At 38.2% G+C, this 20,282-nt stretch overlaps 1 protein-coding gene across 1 annotated transcript in view; it reads right to left on the bottom strand.

The window, feature by feature from the left end:
- Positions 1-250: 250 nt before the first annotated feature.
- The window catches only part of LAMA1 (laminin subunit alpha 1), a 120,482-nt gene continuing 100,450 nt past the window's right edge, over positions 251-20,282 (bottom strand). The window contains exons 45-63 of the mRNA XM_076328962.1: positions 19,349-19,492; positions 18,387-18,520; positions 17,990-18,140; positions 17,325-17,449; positions 16,221-16,371; positions 14,948-15,092; positions 14,200-14,341; positions 12,916-13,030; positions 12,539-12,709; positions 11,682-11,833; positions 11,009-11,194; positions 10,376-10,538; positions 9,139-9,254; positions 7,845-8,034; positions 5,707-5,865; positions 4,541-4,694; positions 3,792-3,925; positions 2,466-2,688; positions 251-805 (exon numbers count right to left, since the gene is read on the bottom strand). Coding sequence (XP_076185077.1) covers positions 645-805; positions 2,466-2,688; positions 3,792-3,925; positions 4,541-4,694; positions 5,707-5,865; positions 7,845-8,034; positions 9,139-9,254; positions 10,376-10,538; positions 11,009-11,194; positions 11,682-11,833; positions 12,539-12,709; positions 12,916-13,030; positions 14,200-14,341; positions 14,948-15,092; positions 16,221-16,371; positions 17,325-17,449; positions 17,990-18,140; positions 18,387-18,520; positions 19,349-19,492 — 2,916 coding nt within the window. The 3' untranslated portion in view covers positions 251-644. The remainder of the gene's footprint in view (positions 806-2,465; positions 2,689-3,791; positions 3,926-4,540; positions 4,695-5,706; positions 5,866-7,844; positions 8,035-9,138; positions 9,255-10,375; positions 10,539-11,008; positions 11,195-11,681; positions 11,834-12,538; positions 12,710-12,915; positions 13,031-14,199; positions 14,342-14,947; positions 15,093-16,220; positions 16,372-17,324; positions 17,450-17,989; positions 18,141-18,386; positions 18,521-19,348; positions 19,493-20,282) is intronic.

The raw sequence follows: 20,282 nt of genomic DNA on the forward strand, positions 1-20,282 counted from the left end.
ATAATCCTCCTAGACAATGTGGCTATAACGGGGGTCAGAAGCACTGGATATTAAGGCAGAAGGAAAAGGGATTGGAGCTACCATATTAAGTATAAATAAGAAAACTCTATTCATTAGACTCTGAATCTGGGACCTTCAAAATTATGCCTTTAGTCTCCTGCTCCCTCTGCTGGACTCTACCCACTCGTACTTTTCACTTCCTAGCCGCCTGGCTCTTTTTCTTCTAACTGAAATGTATGGACAACTGAACTACATGAAATAATGCACAGTTTATTGTAGTTTTATTATGTGGTCCAAAAGTATTACCTTTTTATAAAACAACCAACACACAATAAAATGAAATACTGTCAAGTAATCAAAAGAAAACATACTGTAAACACTGATTAATAAAAATTCCCAAAAGAAAAATACCCAATTAATGCCATTAACATTGTAGTAGAGGTATTTGCTGTTTAAAACCGTTTAGTTAAAATGCAGACATAGAGCTTCTGACTAAAAAAAAAATACATGACCTGAGTTGGAAAACAACCAGAAAATCAGAGATGCAGGCTCTCACCAATTCTTCTTTTCATTACGTAATGAGAATGAACAATAGCAGATCAATAAAAAAACCCTCTCTCGGTCCAGACAGGCTTTGCTGCAGTTCAGTGGTCAGCCCCAGGGCAGGAATGAGGAAAGACTCCACGCAGGTCAAAAGCTCTGCTGAAGTCAAACCATTCTGCCTGTTGGCCCTTGGTCAACACGAGGTTCCTCAAACAGCCATGGAATGAGCTCTTGCTCGTGAGGCAGTTTTGTTTCACATCAGCTGAAAAACAAATATGAAATATGTAGAATCTATTTCCCGTTAATTGAAACAATAAAAAGATCCAGGTTATTATTCAGCTGCTTCCTCCTCCCACCCAAAAGAGAAAGAAAACCAACACCTGAGGAGCACCAAGTTCCATTCATGTTTGGATTATGTGGGACATCCCACCACGGACAGTCACTGCTGCCTTCAAGCGTAAGCCATGCACTGGGGTAACTTGTGCAGAGTTTGCAGAAATAATTTGTCCCAGGGGACAAGAGAGAGGAAAAGAGAGGAGAAAGCCACTCTACATAGGTGTCTTCCAAGTTAAAATTGAAACTGGCAGAATATGAAGCAACAGCTGAGCTGTACACAGTCATGGTCTCCACTGCCAAACCAAAACATGAGGCTGGTAGAGAGTGCAACTCTCTTTTTCCATACAACCTGTGAAACAATTCATTCCACTTCTGCAGTACTCAACTAAACCGAAGAATTTCTCTCTTCTCTATGAACCCTAATCTTTACAGATGGGAGCACTGAACAACTAGTATCACATTACCCTATTTAAAAAAAAAAAAAAAAAAAAAAAAAAAAAAGGTTCACAAGATGCTGATAAGGCCGTTTTGGTATTCGAGAAAGACCAAATACTAATCAAGATCTGGTTAATGAGCATTAATTCATTTTTCATAAAGCACCAAAACCTAGTCCAACAGAAGGCTCTGTAATATTTCAAGCTATTATCCCTAAAGCTTTCCAAATATTTAAAAGCCGAGTTTGCCCTTCAGACCTCATCACTCTGTTTTCAGACAAATGGAAAGATCTGAACTGATAAACTGTAACAGCTGTTTCAGAGACAAATGTATATGGGCATTTTATGCTATGTTTAAAAGCATAAGATATTCAAAGCCATACGAAGCCTACTCACTCTCAGTACTGATGCGTTCATTAAAAAGCATGCCTGCAAAAAGGTCAAACTCATGATGTTCGAAATTCAATCCTCTTAACGAATACATTGTCTTGGCTCAAATTATCAACTAATGAGTTGCACAACTTAATTGAAAAGTAATTCAATTATATATTTTTTGTGTTACTATCTTCTTATATTACCATTGTAGCATGATTGACAGACTTCAGAAGGGAATTTGCACAAAACAAGGGAAATAATACGTTCATCTGCAGCAGCTTGACTTCTGCTTGCACAGCCCCTGACACAAAACATGAGCAAAAATAAAGCAGAGAAGAGCACTATAGAAACCTTACTTAGATGAATGTGAAGGAAAGCCTTAATATGAATTTGACTGCAAGAGAACCACACCTCAACATACACAGGCAGGGACATTGTGAAGTCTGAGAGACACTGTGAAAGACAAACCATGTGGAGGAAATCCTTCTCAGAAACTAAGGAGCAGGTTTGTGCGGGAAAGTGGTATCAGTTCAGTTGATCTTGCCAACACACTCAACAGCTAAATGTATTCCTCCACAAAGACAGCATACACAAATGTTAATATGCTGTGATCTCAGCGACAATGTAGAAAATGGTAACTATGATTTATTACTCAATCATGAACTTCATGAATCAGGGGCGGGGGGGGGGGAGGGAGCGCATGCGTTAAGAATTATTCTTATGAGAGAGCGCGAGAGCAGGAGGGACAGAAGGGAAGAGAAATATTATTGTACCTACCAGGATAGCCTCCAACATAAATGGGATTGTTCGTATCTGCAGATGTTGACTGGATGTAGGGATTATCAGTTTGAACCAAATTCCCATCAATTATCAGCGAAATGCGATGTTTGCTTTTGTTTGCTTGAAGCTTGTGCCATTTTCCATCACACAAACTATTTGTGCCTCTTGGTTCATATGTAGCTGTTACTCTGCCAGCTCCATTGTTGACATGGAATAAAACCTGTATAAACAGCCATATGCCAATAAAGATATAAAGTAAGAATACACGAACTAATTTGCCTAGATAAAAGCACAATCATGCTGGTGCAGAGATTTCCGTTTTAATAAATGCTTGGTAATTATGGAAAAGCTAATGTTTACTTTGATGGTTAGAGTGTGTCCTTATTGAAGTATCTTTAAAATCTACAAGACTTAGATCTATCATGCAACGGTCCGTTGAGTTAGCTTGGTATACTTCACTTGGGATTTCAATGTTTCTTATAAATACAAATCAAGTAATTTTCTCACAGAAGCTGAGACTTCAGATCTGAAAGAAGACCCACTGTACCTAACTGAAGAGAAAGAGAATGGACTGAAAGTACTTGTCATTGCCAATACATGTATTGTTTTATTACATGTATTTATTCTTCAAAGCAGCAGACATTTCCTCAACTCTGTGGTGAGGATTAATATGTAAATATTAACTGAGAAAGTATGTCCCACAGAAACAGTGATATTTAACACTGTCTCTAGCTAGGAAGTTTTGAATAAAAAATGAGCTATTTCTGAGAAAAGGAAATACTTAAGAGCAATCAAGTATACATTTTTAATGCAGGATATGAGTGGAAAACTATGTATTGATTGTTAAAAGGTTTATGGAGCACAATGGCCAGTAGAAGTAGAGAGTGAGTTAATTGCTCACGAATATTGAAGAAGAGATTACAAAACAGGGTGCTTTGTACATGCAATAATCTGTTTATCAAGGACAAGTGTAGCTCTATGGCAGAAAAAGTATTAAGCTACAAGAAAGGTACTGGTGTGGTCTAACATACAAGGTACATAGTACAGGAGGTCACAGTAGCTACAGACTAACATAAATTACACTAATTAAAAAGGCAAAAATGTTCCAGTGACTTCTGCTAATCTCACATTTTATCAGATGATGGTGATGATGATAAACCTTGAGACTGAAAGTTTGCCCCATACTACTTCTGTGGGGATTTGGTTTGGACATTTTGCCTCCATCACATTTCACTAGCATCTATTTAGTGCTACCCAACAGTTCTAGCCTCCCAGTTTTAAGCAAGCCTTGTGAAATGAGTGTGCCAGCACAGCGCAGCCTACCTTGCCATTTACAATCTCCAGTCCAATGGCATCAACCTTAGCACTGCTGACCCCGAGGAGAACTCCATGGACCGCTGTCGTACGAAACTCCAGTGTGATGTTCACATCAGACCGGACTTTGTAACCTTCTCTGACTGAAAAGAAGTTATAAGCTTCTAGCAGAAGACTTGTAACCCATAGTACAAAGTAGAATACATACATTGTCATTGAAAGGCCTAAAAAGCTTATTAGTTACTCTGCTGGGATACGACCTTGCAGAACCTCTGGAAAGTAAGTTTTCCAAAGTCATAGTCCACATTTTATACTGGAAAAGATAAATTCCCAAGTAAGTTTTCTTTCATTAATTTAGATTTAATACATTCTATCTCATTTGTAAGAAACAGTAAAGAGCACAAATGTAATCCTTCATGTTACTCCACAAGTCCCCTAGGTCTTTTGTCTCCATACCCTTTAACAGACCTTAACTTAACATCATGAACATGGATATTCTTAGCTGAACAAAGAGGTAGTTCATTTGTTTCCCAGTGCTAGAATCATTAGCTCTTTCATTTGTGGAAGATAGCCCTTCGCAGAAATGGCCACTTTTGGATGTATGGAGTAAAGGGACTTAGTTAGAAATACATATGCATGGCATGAACTCTTTGTGTGAGGAGTCAATTAATTACACACAGTTCCAGCAAGACCTAAAAAGAGTACGTTTTCATTAACATTAATTCAGCAAGGTACTGCTTTCAATTAATGACACTTACCAAGAGCAGCAAAGCCACTCCCATCAAAGAAAGTACCGTCCTGCACTGTTACATAGCATTTATTCACAGCAAAGATGGAGACAGGGCTCTCGTTGTCCAGTTGTTTGCTATTAATTGTCATGCTACCAATGCAGGCAGGAATACTGTGAGTCACCTAAGCATATTGAAATATAAGAGTTAATGTGTAATACAAACTGCTGCAATGCTCTCTTAGTGATTCACCTGGTGTTATTGTAAATAAAAAATTCTCTGAACAAAACACAGCAGGATCTAAAATATTTATGTAATTACATTTCTATTATTACATATATAAGGTTACAAATGTATGTAATACCTTAGAGTCAAAATAACTATTGTTTAGAATCACAGTATACACTCTCTATAACATATAGAAAGAAATGTATTTGCTTGAATGTGAGCAGGAATACACCCAACAGCTGAAGACATTCCAAACATGCTTCAGCAAATTAACAAGTAAATCAAGATTTTGACATTTTGCAAGCGTAGATCACCAGAGTTCTATCCAGCAAAAAGATTCATTAGAATTCCTCACTATTACTATTTTCAGCAACTGCAGATTCAAAGTATTAAAATATTTGTTAGCCCCATTATCCAATTAAAAACCATTACGTCCAGGAATTGAGAAACATTATCATCACTGGAATCCTCCCTGAGATAATGAACTGCACAAGGAGGAAGGTGACAAAAACCTACCCTCCAAAAGCATGTGTAAAAAGTATGTTTTAATCTCAGACAGCTAAACTCAGTCTTTCAGAGATAGTTAAGGCACCTAATTTCTGTTTGAATGCAACAGGACTTAGGTACCAAAATGTCTGAGATTCTAGGTCATATTTTTATCTTATACTATGAAACACAGGAATTTAGATTCTTCATCCATTTTTAACAGAGAGATTAGATTGACAGAAGAAAAAAAATCTATTAAGGGCTATTACTAAAACACAAGCACACAAGCTCTAGCTGGAATCGCTAAGCCATAGAAAGCTGGAAAGATTATCTGGTAAAAGGTCATTACTTTCTTTGTTGTTTCTTTCCCCAAGTACTTCTTTTTTGCCCCTATCAGAGACAGGATACTGAATTAGATGGGTTTGATGCAGTATAGTCATTCTAGTATTGCAAAATGTCAGAGATGCCCCAAACCTTCTTACATTCCCAAGATTCTTCGGCACGTAGTCTAAGGGGAGTCCTCCCACATAGAGCTTCCCCTCCACATCCAAAGTGCTACCATCTCCCAGAGCACTGACTGCTACCAATTCCTGTCCGTCCACAATGAGTATACCTTTTCTTTTAACGTATTCTGTCTTTACCTGGAAAAAATAAGAGCATGCAAACATGAATCAGTAAACTGAATCAGTTACCTAGTCATCATTTGCCCTAGAAGTAAGCAAGACAATTTTTTAGTGGTTAGATTGCTTTGATATACTGTACTGAGGCATCCTCTTGAAATTCATTGTGAGGCTGAGGCCATTTCAGAATGCAACTGAGCAGCTAAACTGCTTCCTTGCCTTCCCAAGGGCTCACAATGATTACATGTTGTCCTGCTTAAGTTTTTCAATGTCTTAACAATCATTATTTAAAACCACTAGTTTATTGCCTTATTATGAGTACATCACTGAGTTTGAAGTGGGGAGTACCGTGCTGGTCTTCTGCAATTATTGTGCTACCCACCAGCTGAGCCATCTTAGCTCTCTGAAGTGCACACTCCCATGCTCTAATTTTATGATGAGCAGTGCTGAATTTGCTATGACCAAAAAGCTTTCCAGTTCTGTCCATCTTGTTCATTCATGCCCCTGTGTCTTCCTTGCACTGAAGCAATTACTTACATACAGATGAGGGACTTTATTTGAAGTCAGCTAGCCATTTATTCTTCCCTGGTTACTTTTAGCCCCACTCAGAATCCTGACCAGGTTCAACATGAGGTTTCACGAACATTTGGGTTGGTAAGGGGATAAAGCGGTACAGCAGGGTGATATGAGCAGATGGCAGAGAATGGAAAGAATTGCTTCTTTCAGCAGCAATGCATATTAGCTTAAATTGCTTGTAGAGCTACTGCAATAATCACCCCCAGCTGTGAAGTGGTGTGACTCAGCCTTCATCTCTGAAAAAAGGTTCAAGTTCATGTTTTTATGTCCTGGGTAGTAAAGGTAGGTCAGCTTTCATATGGAATCTCTTCATCTCTTAAAAAGTGGATAGTGTGAGTATGAGTTTTATGTGAGTATATGTAATTTTAAACATGCAGCTGTAAATCCTGGAGTGTTCTTCGTTTCAGGGTAGGCAGCGGAGCTTAACTGTGATCTCTCTCTCTGACTGAAGTTCACATTTGCTTTCTTTTAGTTTTTGCTGGTTTTTCTTCTGCTGATTATATATGAAAAGCAAAAATAACACTCTGCTGATTCCCAAGGCACCTAGAAGAGGTGCAGCTTTGTGTCATCAATCACTTTGTCCTACAGAAGCCACTTCCTGGAATTAAGGCTTCACATATGGACAAGGGAAGGGAAGCTTAGTAGGATGAATATTGTTATCCTCATCTGCCTTAAGGAAAAGTAATGTGGTCAGAGTTGCTTTTAAAACTCATGCAGACATCACAGTCATTTTTGATGAAGAAAGCCAGAGCCAGCAGCAGGTGGGTTGCTCAGAGGAACTGGGCCAATAGAGGTTGACACAGAGTCTTTGTACAGAAGGCCCTGAATCCTACGTGACACCTGAAAGCTGTAGCCATAATTTCTCCTCAAACTCTCCTTATGCCAAGCCCTCCCCCTCCAGCCTCCATTCATTCCAAACGTCTACCTTTCTCATGTTGCATCAACCAAGGAAAGGAAAGAGAGTGCTTCTCTATTAGCACTAGCTGCTATGACATGCTCAAGTATTAAGCGATAAGTGGGAGAAAGGAGAAACTGCACCCACAAATCTCTGTCACACGCTCAGTTGCAGGTCTTTGGTGACACGGTGCATGAAAAGCTCTCTGTGGTAAAGTCAGAGTTTCTAGACCTCTCTCTGTGGGGTTCTTCTCTGGTGAAGATGACCATTATTACATAGTTGGTGAACTATTTTATTTCTAAATAATCTGAGATACTTGACAGTGGTTGGATGCTGGAATTGATGCATAATTAATGAGAATTTTAAAAGGAAATAATTATACTCAAACACAAGTTATCCGAATGGTTTCATGATTGGGTTAAAACCTGTTTGCCTTTGCAACACAGAAAGCGTACAGGAAAGGTAGGGAAAAACCATCCCAGTCACTCCAGGGAAGAAAAAATGGAGTACAAGATTGGTGACTACCTACCGTATGCCATTTTCCATCACTGATAACAGCAGGGTGAAAAGCTACTGCTTTTCCTTTGCCTAAATCAAATGAGAAATAGAGCTGTCCCCCATGAAGCTGTAGGGCTGCATAATCAACCTGGTTCTGGTGAGCCATGTAGTAAATCAGGCCACTGGAGGCAAAGGTTCTGAGATTCAGCTGGACAGAAAGTCTAGACAATAAAAATTCAGTGTTACTGAGAGGTATTTCTTCTGCATTGATAAAAAGCTTTTCTGGAGGAAGAAAACAGCCTCAACCAATTTATTATTATGAAAGGAAATTTATTATTACAAAGGCCAGAAAAGTAGAATTTGCATTGATTCTAAGAAAGCATGACATATAATGTATTTCATAATAGAAATCAGTGCTGTACCTGTCAGAGACAGAAAAAGTGCTTGTTAGAGAGTGAGCTGGGCTTTAAGAGGGACAAGGCTCAGCTGTTTGTGACTGCAGGCTTGCCTATTGCCCCAAGAAAGGAATGGATTCCAGGATAATGTGATGGCATCCGTTACTATCAGCCAGGCTTGCTGGGGTATAATGGGCAGACTGAGAACAGAGGAAGGCTTAAAAGGTAGAGGAGCTGATTGAGCCATTTATTACGGAGACACTAGGTTCAGACCGCATAGCATCAATCCTCTGCAACATTCTTATGTTCAATAGTTACAACAGAAGGGCTAGAAGCAAAAAGGCTCTTTTCTCAATGCCTGCATAGGCTTCCTGAGTTGAAAGAAGCATACGCGAGTGGCTTGCAGGCTGTGTTTTGGGGACCTTGTTGGGAGCCTCTCAAACAAATAAGAGTGGCAGAGAGGCTATCACATGTTAAGTCTCAACAGAATGATTCTTCTCAGTAGTCTTAGCTCCTTCAGTGACCTGGGGAGTGAAGCAGACATGGAAGGTGCAATTGCAGAAAATCCAGAGGAGAGGGCAAGATGTTATCTGTATCAGTCAAAGGAGCAGGGACCAGCTGAGCTCTGTATGTGGAAAACAGAAATCAAAATACTTACAGAAGGTACAGTGGGGCTCTTAAGTCTGAGGAGAAAAAAATGCAGAACTCTGACCATGAGTTAAACTCATGACCACAAACCTGAGAAAGACATATTAATTACATTGTGGTGGTCGTGATACCTTCTTCCATGAGGAACCCATAGAAACCTCAAGCAAGGGCCATGTTCAAAGCTGGTAATGCAGCGATCATTCATGAAAACCATCATTGCGCTTCTTGTAGCTCAATACAAGATAACACACTGCGTGCAGGTGTGAGTCAGGATATACTCACTTCTTCCTGACAGTAGACTGATTGAAGAGCAGAGTCAAGTGGCTGCCTTTGGCAAGTCCAAACTGATGGGCACCTTGAACATGATCAGGTAGCTCATCTTTTGCACAAACTACCTGCTAATGAAAGGACTTTATTAAGAATAGTATCAGGTGCTGACCAGCAAGTGCTGAATGGCAATGTGCCTATGCAGAACTTTGTAAGGAGCAAAACTGAGCCACATCATAACCACAAAGTATACAGCAACATCAATTAGCTAAATTCCCAATCATTCTGAGCAATCTTTACGCTCAAAAAGAACTAGTTCTAATGATTAAGCTACGTCTCATGGACAGCACTGGTCTTCTCTACTGAGAAATGTTTCTAGTTTGAGAAGCATCCATTCACTATTTGTCTTAATTGATAGCCCTTTTGATAACAAATGCTGGAAGACAGAGTACAATTTCAGTGTGAAAACCTTATGGACTTGGTAGAAATATTTTCCCATTTAGTGAGGATGCACATTTTTGTCATGATTTGGGGGATGGAGAGCTGAGTAACAGAGTATGAGCCAAAACGATACTTTAGCTCTAAGAAGGACAGCTTACTTCTTTTTATAGCCACAGTTGTATGAAATGTATACAATTCTGCTTTCTGTTGCCACAGAAAAATGATTTCAGGATGCTTTGGAAACACTTCATTATAAAGATGTGCAGCTGCAGAAGGAGAGAAGTAATGCTGCCTTCTCTCTTGGGAATAAGGACTGTGTGAGAGGAAACAGGTGCCAAGCAAGCTGCATTCAGACACTGTGTGTCTCTGGAATGGTTTCTGCCTCTTCTTTGACACAGAGCAGAGACTGCATGTGTGTGACCAGGAAAATGTGAATGCTGAATTGCACGGCTAATATAAATCTCAGCACAGAGCCACTTTGGCAGGAACACACTAAAGATTAGTTACTGTCAAGTCCTTCTGCTGGGGGATTATCACTCCTCTTTTTCTTTTCTTTTTTAGTGTTGCTGCCTTAAAAATATTAAACCTAACCACATTTCCCTTCCAAAAGGCCAACAGGCTGTTACAAAAGATATCACTGTTTTTCTGTAAGAAATAATAATTTCAAATTCACATTCATTGAACCATGCCATACCATAGAAGAAGCAAATATACAGAGTCCATACTTAGAAAATTCTCCACAAACCTAAAATGCATCTTGCTGTTGAACACTTTCCTAGAAGAGGCAATAGAGCTTTGCTGTAATACATACTTTTTTTGTATCTGTAAGAGGCCTCAGGGGAACTGGTAAAGCCTGAAGTTCAGGTTGAATCTCAGTGTCTTCTGGCTGTATGGCTGGTTTAGGCTTCTCTGACAAAAAGCAGCTGTCCATATCCACATGTTCATACTTCATGGAAGTGGTGAAATACAAAAGCCTGTGTTTTAAAAAACCTACATTTTAAGAGGTGAAATCCCAAATCCCTACATTTCCCAAGCACAAGGAGAGTATTTTACAGGATCTTTCACTAGTAACAGGAGAAAGGGAAAGAAGTGGCATGCTGGGAGAAAAAGATTCAGAAGTGGCAAATAATCTGTCCATAGAACAATATTAATAGACAATATTCTTGGAAAATCATTCTGTCTGTGAATGCAGATGAAACTATAGTAGAGAATGTTGCATTTTGTGCAGCGTCTCTATACACATTAAAGACATTTTTGATGCTGTTTGGAAACGTAGCTGGTAATATCCATTTTCTGCCTGTTATAACACCCAGATCATCAGTATCATGATTGTCTTATGTTAAAAACCAGGCAAATGGACAATGTCATGAAAGAGATTACAAACTACAATTAATAATTACTACACACAGTTTTCCAAAACAGGGCATTTACCCCTCTGACTTACTCTTTGTTAAAAATAAGATTGCTGATACAGCCATGAAAGGAGCCAGCCATTTTTAGCCCTAAGATGCCCTCTCCTGCTGGAATGCCACCAGCGTAGAAGTTGGAAATATTCATGGGGCTCATTTCTGCTGATGAACCAAGCCTCAATTCTGCAGGGTTACTTTCATCCACCTGTACAGTTATGATCCTGAAAAAGATGAAGTAGGGAAAACATTCAACAAGGGCCTTAGACATTCATTTTCAAATGAAAAGCACTCCTTTAAGCCTCAAAAATGTCCTGTTCTAAGAAATAAAGATTCCATCACTTTGATAATCCTTTCAGTGTCTTAAAACTAGAAGACCTTCTTCTTTAGATAATTTTTAACATGTAGAGTTTTGTCAAATATCTTTCTAAATTATTTTGATAGCTGTATTTTTTTCTAATACTATTTAGTATACTTTACTCAAGTGGCATAAGCTGTCTAGAGATTTTGAGAGCTTTTAACCAGAACTTCATCAGTAGCTGTATGCTGTATACAACTACCATGTAAATCAGAACACCTCCATTAACAGCAGAAAAACACAGCCCTGATTATTCCACCTAATGAGCTAGCAAAGGCAGTTCCTCAGAGTCCAGTGAACTGACAACAGCATACAATAATTAAACAGGTAGTACTGTCTGCAGTCACATGTACCTCTTATTCCGGATTAGGATGACAGAGTGTTCTTGTCCATCACTGTATGTTCCATTGGCAGACTGAAGAATTACTTTTCTAGTACTTGCTCTATCTCCAGCATTAACATGCACTGCAAGATGACCATCAATCAGCATGATGGCAAAGAAGGGCTGTGGATTTAATCAGAAGATTAATTTTTAACTATAATTCAATTTCTTGTCACACGTTCAGTGTTTAAATAGAACATACTTTGGAAAAATTTACCTCCCACTTTGTTGTAAACTAACTTTTTAAGAAAACTCAAAGACTAGTAGGCATGTATTAGTACCTCTCAGAGTGCAAAGCCTTCTAACAGAAAACACAAAAGCTGGAAATTTCTCTGGTCATGATAAAAATTCAGGTTAAAATGCAGGAGTTTTTTTCTACCACCACCACCCCACTCCTCCCCTCAGAGGAAGGAAATGAGAAGGGGCAGGTATTCCTACTAAGACTTTGTCCTTGGATTCCAGGAGCTCCAAAACAGTCCACCAGATATGAGACAGCTGTTCATCTCAAATCCTTCAATAACTACTTCTGACTACAGGAGTGGAAAGTAATACGTTGTGTGCATTTCATGTGCAGTTTTCCTCCTTGTTGCAAAAGCATTCTGGGTCCTAGTAACCGTAATAGGTCTCTTCTAACTGATCCATCACCTCTCCTCTGCTCCAATGAATATCCTTCTGTTCCCCACCTAGCCTCTATATTTGGGCCTTCCTAAGCTGATTAAATTTTTCTTTCTCATTCTTTTGCAAGTTACAGTCATAAAAACCTGACTTGATATTACAAAATAAAAATGGCAAAAACAAAACCAAAAAATCTTTGTTTTCAGTACTTGCCAAATGTGCTTGTCTGCGTCGACGCTTTTCCAGTCCCCTGCTGAGTCCAGCAAGGATGATGCCACTGCTGTTCTTTGTAGCAAAAGTTGCCATCAGTTCTGATTCTGGGCTTAAGGACTTAGGTACCAACTCAATATATCCGTTGTTCAAGATGTTCACACTATGAATAGGCTATTTTAAGAGGAAGAGAAATAATTACTGACTTCGTCCCTACACAGCGCCCAGTAAGAAAAAAAAGAATATTTCAAGTATAGATTAGATTATCTTAGAATTTTTCAAGATAAACCCATTTCAACTCACTATATTCTTTCACAAACATTACTATTCATTGTTCAATAACAATAAAGATCAGGTCACAAAACCTAAAAGTCTCCTACCTCCAATACACAGCCTTTTCTTACTCCATATGAATTTCTAAGCAAGTCAAAGGTTGAACGGGATATTTCCAGATTCTTGATGCATCCCACATACATTCTACTATTAAGACCTTTCCTGAAACACAAAACAAGGCTTTTTTTCCAAGGAGCAGTATTTGGAATCTCCTGGGAGAAAATATTAAGTTCTCTTCAATAAGAAAAAGAGATCTGTTTTAAAGAATGAGTCAGCCCAGTGTAAGTGAAAACAGGGGTAATTTGGGTTTTACTCTTAGCAGATATTAATTCTGATCTTAAAAAGAGTCAGATAACGTTGTCCCCAAATGGAAATATACAAGTGTGTAGTGCTGTGTTGCCAGGCCACGTCACTTTCCAAAACTTTAAGGTGAATCTTCAGCTGAAATGTAATGGCTTTTGTGTGAAGAGAGTAACTGTAGCTCTCTACTACCTAGAAACTCTTTTTCATTTCTTCAGTCTGGAGGATGCCTAATTTGGTTCCAGGTTTGAGTCAGAAAAATCTAAGGCTCTCCTGCCGTAATCCCTTACAGGCTGCCATGCCAGCTACGATTAACAAGTCTGCACCTCTGCAATAACTGCGCAGAGACCAATATTGTCCTGGAATTTACCTTATTGTCACGAGCATGCAGACAGTTTAATTAGATTTTCTTTTGCCATGCTTATCCTTTCAAAGTGAAGCCACTGGAAGTAATGTGACTTTACAAGTTCAGCAGGGATGTGCTATACAAAAAGTATAAACTAGAGACATGCTATAAAATATATATTTGTAATGTTTTTTGTTGATCTGTTCACAATTGTTTCTCCTCTGTTCCAAGTTTCAAAACTGAATTACAAGAATTCCTTTCTGAAGTAGAACTTTTACCCTGAAGCACAGTTTTGCCCGTAAATGCCAGCTGGAAAACACAAGGCTCACACAGCTAGAGATCACAAGGAGCATCGTTCCAGGCAGCAGTGCTGAATGCTTGCCGCAGCCTGACACAAAGAGCAGGCGGCTGCTGTAGCAGCTGCTGTCGTGGAAATCACCCATAGACAGGAAAAACAGAAGCTTGCCTCTGATCTGAACTGCAGTGTCAGACCTGCCAGTGAAAAGCACCATATTAGAGTTTGAAGGCAAAGGACAGGTAATTCTGTGGTATACATGGCCATAAACAAGGCTTCAGACTTCACGGATTTTCACTAATTTCAGTGGAGTTAGCAGAGTTTGTTAAAGTCTTTCCCTCTTACTTACAAGAGTTTTAGCAAAGGAGGAAAAGCGAGAGGACACTTTACCTCACAGTCCTGGATCTTGGCAGCCCACCAATGAAGATTGGGTCCTTATCAGAGCGGTTCAGGTCTGAGGCAACCCCAGGAGATTCTCCTTGCTTGGTTTCTTTATAATTAAGGTTATATGCATCCATGACCGCCAAAATCCCTGCAAAGAGAGTAAAGATCTGGAGAAGGACACGAATACACATTCTTCCATTTTGGCAATCTTGCCTCTAATAAAGGAAAATGTATTCATTGACTCAAACATGTATGGACAACCTTCTTATTTTTAGAATGAGTAATTTATTGTACTTCCAGCTATTCTGTTAATCTCATTCATTCTTCTCTGACAAAACCAAATCTGGGGAATTCTACAGGAAAAAATATGTATGTTATAGTTATTAACACGTATTATTTATAATGCATTACTTCCCAAACTTAGGCCCCAAATATTGTAGTACTAGGTACTATTAAAATGCAGAACAGAAAACACGATGCCTGATATACAGATTTGGAAAAAGATCTTTCACTCTTTAAAGACTATTGATATGCTTTTGGCAGCTTCTGCACTACCTGCTCATTATAAGTTGTACCAAACCAAGCACAAGATTTACACTGCTGTCCTTCTAAAAGCAAAGTAACATAGGTGTGGCTGCTAAAGAAACTGCATTGGAAGTGACCAAATTTGGTTGCAGTGATGTTCCCTGTGGCTATCTTAGATATCTGTATTTGTAAATGTGCAGACACCTGTTTTTTTCAGCCTGTAGCCTACCTTGTTTCTTGTTCCGACTGAATGAAATTTTATACCATGTTCCATTGTTGTAACGATTTTCTGTTGTAAGAGCAAGAGGTCCTGAACCTAGATCAACAGTCAGTCTCACTTTGCCATCAACAAGCTCAAGGGACAAGAAATCTCTCTGGGAGGAAAACAAAACAAAACAAAACAAAACACAAAAAAACCCAACAGATTAAATTCCTGGAAATAAAATCTTCCAAAAGGATGTATCCTTGGCAGGTTTGGGCTACTGTGTTAAAAAGGTTTGCTAACTCTTGTACCTAGACTATTTGTTAGGCCCAAGAGACTTACCTTTGCTATGCTTAGGAAAATTAAGTTAGATGTACCTCACAAGGATGTCGTTTTGTTTTGTTGTTATTCTTACTTAAATGCATCATCAGGCTTGATTACTCAGCAAAGGAAAGTTTAAATAAATGTCACATTTGCTTTTTTTTTTTTTATTAAGTTGAGAGTAGTTTGATTTGACTGTTAGCATAACGATCAAACACTACAACGTTCTTTCTGCAAGAAGCAAAGAGCTTCTTCACACAGTAAAAAAAGACTTTCTGAATTGTATTAAATGTGCCCGCTTTGCACTGTAAAACTTAAGTCAGGTATCATTGTGCAATGTATGCAGGCAGTGAGTACATAACAAAGCAAATGAATAATGCAGTGACTCTGAAACAATCTGTATCTAAACAAAGCTTTGTCCTCCTTCAGGAAAAGAAAACCAGCAGCTAAGTATGCAGTAAACTGCATGACATGACAATAAAGGTCTGGAGATGGGTCTAGGTGGTATTGCTGTTGCAGGGAGATTTATTTAATTTATTTCAGTTTACTGAATTCCCATCTTATGGATTTAATTCAATATGCCTATTCAATATTATATTGTCCTTCTGCAAGCTCAGTTCCAAAAGATTTTACATTCTGCAGAGGTTCCTCCAACTGAACAAAACTACTAGTTTGTTGTCCCTACTGTTTCTTTTTCTTACCTTTAATTAAATAATCATTAATTTTGGTCTAGAATTAAAACAGATTATGGAGAATTCTTTTCATTGCTTAATTTTGTGAATATTTGCTCTAAAGAGTTATCGCTAGGGTTCCTGACTTTACTCCTTTGGCTTATGATGTCAATCACAGGTGATAATCTATACAAAGATAATAACTTGTTTTATATGTAAGCTGAAAAATAACAAAGAAGAAAGCAAGAAACCATCAAGTGAGCTAAACATAGTTTTTGACAGCTTAAGAATCTGATCCATTTTCTTACAGTGCCATTTGAAGCAAGATACAGAAGAAGCCCATTAGGTGAAAAGGTACTGAAAAATATTATTATCTGAGTCACTGTTGAGCGGAGTGCCTTCTCCACAACTGAGTATCCGCTGCCATCAAAATGGAATGAAGTGTCCTCATCCTGCGGGCTACAGAAGTAGAAAACAGTTAAAAATGTTAACTGAAGACTTGTGGTTTTCCAGTCATTTTTATATAAAATATAAGAAAAGTTAGATCAGTTGGTGCAGCCACCAGGCAGTATGATTAGAAAGTGTGGAAAGAGACTTGAATCTTGATATTATGAATAACTGAAGGATTCCAGCCAAAGGCCACTTTCATTATAGAATCTTATAATACATGATTTAGCCATGGGGAAGGATGCATACAAGATAAAAACTGTTCTTCCCTGATGTATGAAAAAAACCCAACAATTTCTTAAGGGAAAAAATAATTGTTACAGCATACACCCTCTTACTTAAAACGTGTCATCCATTTATCAAAATGCTTTGCATAATTGCACTTACAACAAATGTTCCCTTAGCCCCTTTCCCTGCAATATAATACTTGTAAAAAATATCTCATACAAGCAAGCAGCACCCTCTGCTGTTTCTACAGGAAACATTCTGCAAAAGGGCATATGGTCAAGCGTATTTCTTTTCAATTCCTTAAACGTAAGTACAGTCTGCAATCCCCTTTCACAACGATTACAAGAATGGAAGGAAGCTCAGTGGCTACAGTTTTGCTATGGATTTTTTTAATGAGAGTGCTTTACACTGTTTCTTATCCTAAGAAAGAATAAATTTGTCTTACTGGAAAGCAAACATTCCAAAATAGTTTGGTTCACTGGCAGTCCCTACTTTCAACGCACAAAATAGACCACAGCAATAGAGCTCCTCTGAAAAAGTGATTAATAAGTGATAAAATTCCATACAATTAAATTATTTGACAACACTGGCACATTCAGATTAGTGTGTTCAGAACTGTAAGTTAATGATCAAACACTGCAATTTGTCTGAGTTCATTATTTTTAGCTAGCACAGGAATATATATTACAGATATAAATTACTCTAAATCTGTTACAAAAGAGAGCGAGACAAAATACCTTCCAAAACAGCCATTGCACTTGCCCTCTCTTTCCATATAGTTCCAAAGACCGATAGATTTGCCATTCAGGGATGCCTCTCCCATGCACCCTTTAAAATGGGTCACCTTAACAGCAGGCGATTTCTATAAGACAAGAAATATTTCATGAATACAATTAACATTAAGTACTCTGAAAATTATGCAGCCAAATTTTTGCTGGTTGTCTTCCTTGAACTCTAACTTTGTTAGATATAAATCATAATAAAAGAACAACATGTTTTAGCAAAACTGTTAACAAGTATCATTTAAATCATAATAGATTAGTTTTGCAGCAAGGAAAAAAGTAAAATAATTATGTCCTTGACCTACTTACATGCCTCATAGCATGAATAACAATGGCAAACTAAAAGAAGCCATGGAAGAAGGAAACGAAAAACAATGCATTGTGTAATGTCTATGCATCATGCATCCACACATGGCCTGTCCTGGTTAACAGTTTATGCAAAGATTTCCAGGGAAAATTGACTTCAGGATACTAGAACATCCTTATAGCATTTTTGCTTTATGTTCAGAGTACCTGGCATTTCTTGATGAAGTAACCAATTCATGCAATTATTTCTAAGTCAAAAGTATATCTCAAACATGATAAAAACATTTTACAGAATGCTGATCTCAGAATTTAACCTTGATTTGCCCTCCAAGTCCTCCGATAAACATTAGGGTTGATTTGTTAACATCCAGTATGCTGGCTGTCCCTGGAGAGGTTGCAGATTTAGATGAAGGCTTCTGATTGGAGTTCATTTCCTCTATGCTGAGTGTGCCTGTTTTTCCAAACCTGCCAAGTACAAATACTAATGAATAGTTTTAGAAATCACCAGGCTTAATCAACACATGCTATTGGCTTATCTTTTTAAGGACAAGGAAAATCTTGTCACTGGAAAACTCGGAAGATGGTTTGTGTTGTTTATGCCAAGTTCACTCACTAAGTAGCTGGACATTTCTACAATACAGCCATCTCAATAAAAAAATAATACTAATCAATTTTCCTATCCAACATTTATGCCATTCTCATCTTAATTACCTGGTTGCATGTATTCTGTGCCATTTGTTGTTGTCAATTTGAAAATCAGGGTATTCCACTCTTGTTGATCCAGAGCCCAAATCCCAAAGAAGAGCTACCTTACCACGTCGCATCTCCACAGCAAGGAAGTCTGTCTGAAAAACAGCAGGGCTTATTCTAATACATGTCATTGAACGTGTAGTTTCTGTTTTGTGTATTTTAACATGTAACACTGAGAAAGTCTTTCCAGATTCATGTCCCTACATCCTATATTATGGGAGTTGACTTTTAGCAAAATCAGGCCCAGTAAGTTTTTACTCATTTTTAATTTTAATGAAACCAAAAAACTCAGCTTATATACAAGTAGGTCAATGTTTTCTTTATAGATATATAAAAACGTGTGATGTACACACACATAGACATATAGAAATATGCACTTCTGAGTGTACATGATGTGACCTACCAGTCTGTGAAAAAGTACTGTCACATGAAAGCATGCCACAAGGAGCTAGCAGCTGTGCATTTATTAGGACTACAGAGGGAAGGAAGAGGAGGGCAATGTGACAGTGAGCCATCATGCTCCTTTTCAAGTGGGTGGATGCACCATGCTCATGAGGGCCAAATTCAAGTACTTTCTCTGTGATACCAGGCAAATTGCTTGATATAGTCCAGCATGCTATATGAAAGCACCACATAGAGTGTTACACTCCATGAGGTTAATGCACAGCATGGGAAAAGGAAGGGGGAGCTTCATGACATGGCCAAGAGGCAATGCTAAGGAATCAGGTGCTTTTATTCTTTACCTTTGAGGATCTCTGGAATCATCTAAGGCACAAAAATATTTCCACCCCTAGTCAACACATTTGTCTGCAAGGTGCCTCACTTGGATACTTAGTTTGAAGTCAAGTAGGAAAAAACATATATATGGTCATTTAAAACATTTGACTACCATCACCTTCAGTAAACATATGCCAGAAACTTACCTTTCCATTGCTACCCAGGTAGAAAAGGAGGTTATCTGGTTCAGCAGTTTTCACATTGAGTGTTAAGGTGTTGTAATTTGTAGATGAAATTTGGGGTTGGTAGGCACGAATGCAATCTCTGTCTGCTGATACTGCAACTTTAATCTGGCGGGGGGGGGGGGGGGGGGGGGGAGAAAGGAGGAAATGGAATCTAAGCAAGTATCAGTGTACACAGCACATATTTCTGGAATATGTATTTAGCTTCTGACCAACAAATGCAAGCCATTTGCTGAGATACTTTCATGCAATCTAAGTATTGCTACCTGGGTTAGATCTTAGCAATCTCCTAGATATAACTTGACAAAGAGATTCACAAATAGAAAAGAATGACATCTGTCATAATTCACTCATTCAATTAGGAGATTTGAAGCCAGTAAATTAAACTATTCAAATCCCTCAGAAAATAACAATAAATCTTGGGTCAGAAGCCCATATCAGTAAAAGCCACTGTAATAATATCAGAAAAAGAAACAGAAATTCAAAACCTTAAAAAAAAAAAAAGGAAACATAATTCTAGTCTATGTTGACAGAATTTTTTTTTTTTTTTTTTTTAATTTAAAAGGCAGACAGTCTGCAATAATTCTGGTTATTTCAAAGTTTTACAACACAGTTTACATGATTATTCAAAAAATACATTTGTGCATATATTACAAGTTAAACTTTTTTAAGATGAAGTAGAGAAATTAATATTCCTGTTGTCATACCACTAACTCCTTTGAACACTGTCTAGAATACTAGATAGGCCATCAATTCAAGCTAAATGCAGCCAAACTCCAAGGAGCTTGGTAGTGTAACGACAGAAAATCCATTTTAACAACAGAAAACCCTTAACTTCATCAAGTTCCTTGAATATGCCTGTAACAACTAAATACATAAAGCACACGTGCATACGCGT

This window comes from Aptenodytes patagonicus, chromosome 2, assembly GCF_965638725.1.
Source record: "Aptenodytes patagonicus chromosome 2, bAptPat1.pri.cur, whole genome shotgun sequence".
NCBI classification, from domain to species: Eukaryota; Metazoa; Chordata; class Aves; order Sphenisciformes; family Spheniscidae; genus Aptenodytes; species Aptenodytes patagonicus.